Here is a 5974-nt window from a genome sequence, read left to right on the forward strand (position 1 = left end):
CTGGACATTGGGTCTTATATTATCTCTCCAGGTGATTATAATGGGCAGCAGACTTGGCAACTGGGTGTATATAAATATGATATTCTCATTACAACTCACTGCAACTGGATGGCCGCCTAACTTTTAAAATCATCCCTTTACTGAAAAATTTGTCTTTCTTTCTCTCCTCTGTTACTGAAGAACTTCTTTTCAAAACTTGAATATGCCATCTCAAAGAAATTAGTTACTCTATACATAAATTCCAATTTTGGTACACATGCACTTTTTCATACATGTTAAAGGCAAGGACAATAACTTTTAGCAGTGTTTATTTTTGTTAAAAGAAACTGATGGTGTTGAAGGTTAAATCACCTTCTAATTGCACGGATTAAACAAAAAGATATTACATATTTCAGCTTTACAAAGCATCTTATTGATTTTAAAAGATCCATATGATTGATAAAGTTCATGATGAAACATACATATATGAAGGAGACTAAAATATTTATTTTACATATCTACAACATGTATTTGCATATTTCTAGATCAACCACAAATCATACAGGAAAATATTTAGGTACATGGAAAAGCTTCAAAACACAAAAAAAATTAACATTTTGAAAAAAATCACATGTGAAAGCTCATTAAATAATAACATTGACAAATAAATAGTTCATCAGTTTTACTTATTAGCTGCTGCCATGCATTTCTGGCATTCCATTGTAAGCAAGGGTCAGCATGCAAGGTATAATTTCATACAATGAGACTGTAAAAAGCTACAGGGCTTATTTTTGAAGTGAAATGTCACAATATCTTTGACTCTTTCAAAGGAGATCACTCACGGCTGCTAAACTTCCCATGAAAATTACCAAAAAAGCACCTTTCTGAAGTGTTACTATGAAGATTCTTGGCAACAATTTTTTTTTTCACTTCTTAATTTTGAAAGGGTTTTGGTGGGGATGGGGTGGGGAGTGGAAGATAACTAAGAAACCCTTTTCTGCTCTAAAAAGTAAGGATTCAGTGATGTGTATAGTTTCACCAGTCTTTTGAGAACCACGGGGAATTAAACCTACAGGTCGCATGGAATTTAAACGCAAATTGCACTCAAGGATATGCCTACATCTTGAAAAACTTGAAAAGGAAAAGCTATTCCCAGAGAAGGTCCTGATACTTAGGACAGCTTGGTGGGTTTGATCAAAGCAGAAAGCATATATTTTCAAGTAAGAAAATAGCAATGGCAGGCTCGAGTCTTCCAAGCGATCAGATCTGTAAAGCAGATGGTTACTAGCCAGTCTGGTTTTGAGAGTCTGAGTTCTAACTCCGGCTGTGCTTGCTGGATTTGCTGGCTCTTTTCCGCTCTCTGTGATGCTGCGCTGGCTTAGCAGGCGACATACTCTCAAAGTTATGACTGGACTCGTTGTGCTGGCGAGTGTACCTCTTGCACTTGCAGGCGGTGACCACTGTGATTTTGTAGGTGCGCGCGCTGCCGTCTTGGCACTGCAGCTGGATTCTCTGGGTACGCGTTTTGTCATTGACACACCTCCATTCCTGGGAGCTCCTCCTGCTCCAGTACTTGGTTCCGTAGCCTCCTCCAATCCAGTTGGGCAGCACCGGAAGGGGCAAGCACTCGCCAGCACACACCAGCTCCTTCAGGGGGCTGATGCTGGTGCACTGCCCATCCGAGATGTATTTGGTGGAACGCAGTTCCCGGCAACCCACTTGAACTCGAGCTGCAGGAAATAGAAGAGAGTGTGCAATAAAGAGAAGAAGCTAACGAACACTTCAAAAACGACGACGGTGACAACCACAAAGGAATCTGCAATGGCAAAAACTGTATCCAAACAAACTGCTAAATAGAAAGTGAACACCTATTTCATTTTCACAGTGCAAAAATCTGCCTGGATGGGTTTAGAGATACTTCTGTGAAAATTATCAGTTCACATGGCTATCCATTTTTTGAAATAAAAATAAACTAGTCCTGATTTTTGTTTTCATGGGTCACATTAGTTAATTACTTATTTCGAAGGGTTCGAAAATCACTCTGGGTTTTGGTCTTACTGCCCAAAAAGGGTTAAACTGTTCTCACTCTTGTGTAAATATTCATTCTTCGGTGAGCTAAAAAAGAATATAATGTTCTTTTTCTCACAGGTCATATCAGTTAATATCTGCAAGTGCTTTTAATTAAGTTTTTTAAAGATCTGCTGGGAAAATGTGGAAAGTATTTAAATATTGTGTACAATGTGTATGCTCTCTATATATTTTGTTTCAATTATAAAATTCAGCTGCAGAGAATCATACATACGTGGGTGTACAAAGTCTGACGTTTTGCGTATCAATCGTAATAACTACATTTTAAACATAAATTCTCAAGCTATCTTTTAAAAACAAATGTTAAAATGTTTGAAATGCAAAATGTCACTACAATTCAAAATTTGAAGAATATAAAAGCCCCTAAATCAGGAACGTATGGTTGCCATAACAACTTGGCTACATTTCCATGGATTTTATGGCAGAAAAATGCCTAACATGTCTGATTTACAACTGCAGAAGGAACCATGGTGTTCGTTTCCTGAAACTGGTCATGGCAAACTTTTTGTTTAGTTATTTGAATTTGGTAAGTATGTTCTCTAATTGGCTGTTCCTTGTGACATGCCTTATGTAATTAAAGCAAAAATTAATCTTGAAAGGTTCGAGTTTTCCTTTCCATTGCATTGTTATCCAAACTTGAGGAAAATTGCGTGTAACAAACTTGAAAAGAAATCAAAGTTTGTTAATCAGAAAAAAAAAATGTTTATAAGGATAGACTGCTGAAATTTAAAAGACAAGAATGACAAGGAACGGGGAAGTCATCTCACACTGAAGTGGAATCCTGAAAGCTGATTTGAAGTAGATCCTGAATTAGGAGTTGGACTTTGTGTCACGCACGGCCTCAGTACTTCTGAGGCAAGAGATATAGCCTAAGGGTGCAGTAGTTGTAAAACAATTTATGTAGGTACACACACATCCTGTATAGAGCATGGGATTAAAATGAAAGGGTAAACTAGTTGACCGGTCAGTGTGCTTTGCTGTCTCTTTCTGAGTCCAGCTTATCTCCCTGCAACTGCTTTAGAAATGCACCTGGAAAGAGCAGGAGATGAATTTGACCTGCCTAGCTTTTTGTTCCCCATGTATATTCAGATTGGGCGTTTTTTGCAGTGACAGTTCATTGCCCATGAATGCCCACCTCACTGCTCAGTAATCTAATAATAATCAGATACCTCCTGTGTACATAAAAGCAACTATCTTCAAGAAAGCGAAAACACCATGGTTTTCTTAGAAAGACATTAATAGTCCAATGTGCTTGGAGTTTTCAAAGGTCAAAACTGCTTTTAGCAGTTGAATGGAATTGAGGTGGAGCAAAAGATTTCCTTTGCAGTGTTTCTCTGTGTCTCTGTTAAAACCTGTTTGTTAACACGTGAACTTTTCTTCAAGGAAAGGAGTGAAGCAAAAGTTAGGAGAAGAAATTTGAATCCCTCTAACCAACGTCTGATTAGAATGTCAATTCAGCAAAATATAATTGTACTGCTATTATTCTAAATCTCTAAAGTTATAAATGTTTCCTCAGTCTTTCACAGAAATATACAATTACCCTTATCTTGATCTGGTAAATAAGTAATTATCTCAGAAAAATATTATTCTCCAATATTTTTAAGTACATCTCTCTTTTACATTGATCATCATCAAAACTTTCAACCATTTCACTAGACATATTTTAGAAATCCGGGTGAGCCATTTTTTTTCCAGAAAGCTTATGATTTCCTATACATACTTTGGTTAGTCACGTTTATGCACTTTACCACAATTGTATATGTCCTGAAAAACACAGAAAACAACCTGAGTGAACACTATCTAGAACAACACTTTTTAAAAAATTCTCAGTTTGCATGATATTTTAAAAAGCAAGAGTTTAATTCCTAGAAACGTTTTCTCTTTTGGATGTTTGATAGAACTTAAGTCCACGCCTGCATTATCAAATCACTGTTTTAGTTACATTAACTTTGTAGGGAAGAATGCCAATCTACACATGCAGTAGATTACTCCCAGACTGTTTAGCAAAATATACATGGTTCAGGTTAGTTAGCCATGAAACGATTCTATAGGGATGTGAGCTAATGCTACCAAAAAGGAAAAAAACAAAATCCATGCAAGTGAAAAACACACTTACTGTTCCGATCCAGTCCAGTGTTACTGAAATGCCTGCCTCCATTCCTGGCTTGATTCATCGTGCTGTTGCTGCTGGGGTGTGCTGGGACAGGCTTAACCACATGTGAATAAAGGATTTCTGTGGCGTCATTTTTAAAAGCCAAACAGCTTTTCATTAGGATGCATGCAAGGGGAATGAGATAGAAATGAATGGCAGGAGGAAGCATGGTGAGGCGGGGATTTGCTTGGCTGGAGAGCTGGTTAATTCCTTTCCCTCTGCTTCTGCACTGTAACTGCGAAATTCCTCTTCAAGGTTCCCTTTATATATCCAGTGAGGTTTGGCGTTCATTCAGGTGTAAAGTTGTATAGAGCTTCAGAGTGAAAACACAGAGAAGGGGTGGGATCCCTACATGACCCTGCAAAAGAATTTTACCAATAGAAGAGAAGACTACAGAAAAGGAGGAGCTTGGTATACAAATGGCCTGAAATTTCAGAGTTGCGCTTCATCAGTTGTCTGGGAGCTAACGCAGCCAAGCACATTCTATAGCAACTCCAGACTATCTCCCTCTCTGCCGTTTCCTTTCCTGAATCTAGTGCACATTCGGGTTTAATTTAAATGAAAATACACTGCTGTTCATTTGACGGGATTTACATTCCCACAATTGTTCTGCACTCCCCTCAGATTTTAGCGTATTTAGGGTAGGGAGCGGGTTCTTCCAGATAACAAGAAGGAGTTGGGTGAGTTTTGTTGGACTTGCGGGTAGCACCTATTAAACATACTTTGTTTCTCACGAAGCAAACCGATATATACTTTTTTTTCCTTTAAAGTATTAGGCATATGGAGGAGCTAAAATCTGCCCCCTGGACACACTTAAATAATGCAGCTTTGATCTGCATGAACTGCAGCTCTGCTAGGTAAATTATTGCCAGGGGTTCTGTGTGGAAAATAATGAGCATAGCTCTTTCTGCATTAAATAACTACTATCAATTTTCATCTTAAAAATATGTCACAATCGTGAAAATTCATAGCAGTGTTTTGCATGAAAAAAGGCCATTCCTGACAGATCATTGTGTAGCAAATCCAAAATAATTTTTGCTAGGTTTTTCATTAGCTGCCTAATACATGTTCTACCTGTCTTTGCTAAGCATTTTGCTCATTGCTTCCTTTGACTCTGTGCATATGTTAAGAAACATAATACTTTCCTGAACTTCTTTATCCACACCTGAAACAGATGTTCCATTAATATTACTCTTCTCCATTCTAAAAAAATCATGAAATGTCCTCTGGTTTATGGGATATTTTGATTGGAATAATTACACACTCTGAATCATCATTTCAATTTTAGATCGATTTTTGCCTTTTGTGTGGTTACTGAATCGACCTGATAGCACGTATATATTGTATCTCTCCCCTTTATACACTTTTGCCTGTTGTAACTGCTATTCGGATCTACCTACCTACATACCTACCTACCTATCGATCTATTCATCTATCCATCTACGTTTCTCCAAATGGCACTATTGAGACTTTGAAATAGAGAATTCTTTGTTATGGAGGGCTGTTCTGTGTATTTAGCAGCACACCTGGCTGGCTTCTACACACTAGATGCCAGTACTGTATCCCCACCCCCTCCATTATAACCAAAAATGTCTCCAGACATTTCCAAATATCCCCTACAGCCAAAATCATCCGAGTGGAGAACTACTGATTCTCTATCCATCTATCTATCTCTCTATAAACAGAAACTAAACTGAAGAATAAAGACTAATTATCTAATAATACTAAGAAATAACTGAGTTTTTTAAGAAGACA

The 5974-nt window shown here is 37.6% G+C and overlaps 1 protein-coding gene across 1 annotated transcript; it reads right to left on the bottom strand.

Annotated features, from left to right (window-relative positions):
* Positions 1-291: 291 nt before the first annotated feature.
* Positions 292-4442, bottom strand: SOSTDC1 (sclerostin domain containing 1). The gene is made up of 2 exons (XM_029957521.1): positions 4184-4442; positions 292-1709 (listed from the first exon to the last, which is right to left on the bottom strand). The coding sequence occupies exons 1-2, from the start codon at positions 4386-4388 to the stop codon at positions 1294-1296; spliced, it is 621 nt and encodes a 206-aa protein (XP_029813381.1). The 5' UTR covers positions 4389-4442; the 3' UTR covers positions 292-1293.
* Between the last annotated feature and the right edge of the window lie 1532 nt (positions 4443-5974).

This window comes from Suricata suricatta, chromosome 2 (assembly GCF_006229205.1).
Source record: "Suricata suricatta isolate VVHF042 chromosome 2, meerkat_22Aug2017_6uvM2_HiC, whole genome shotgun sequence".
Classification (NCBI taxonomy): Eukaryota; Metazoa; Chordata; class Mammalia; order Carnivora; family Herpestidae; genus Suricata; species Suricata suricatta.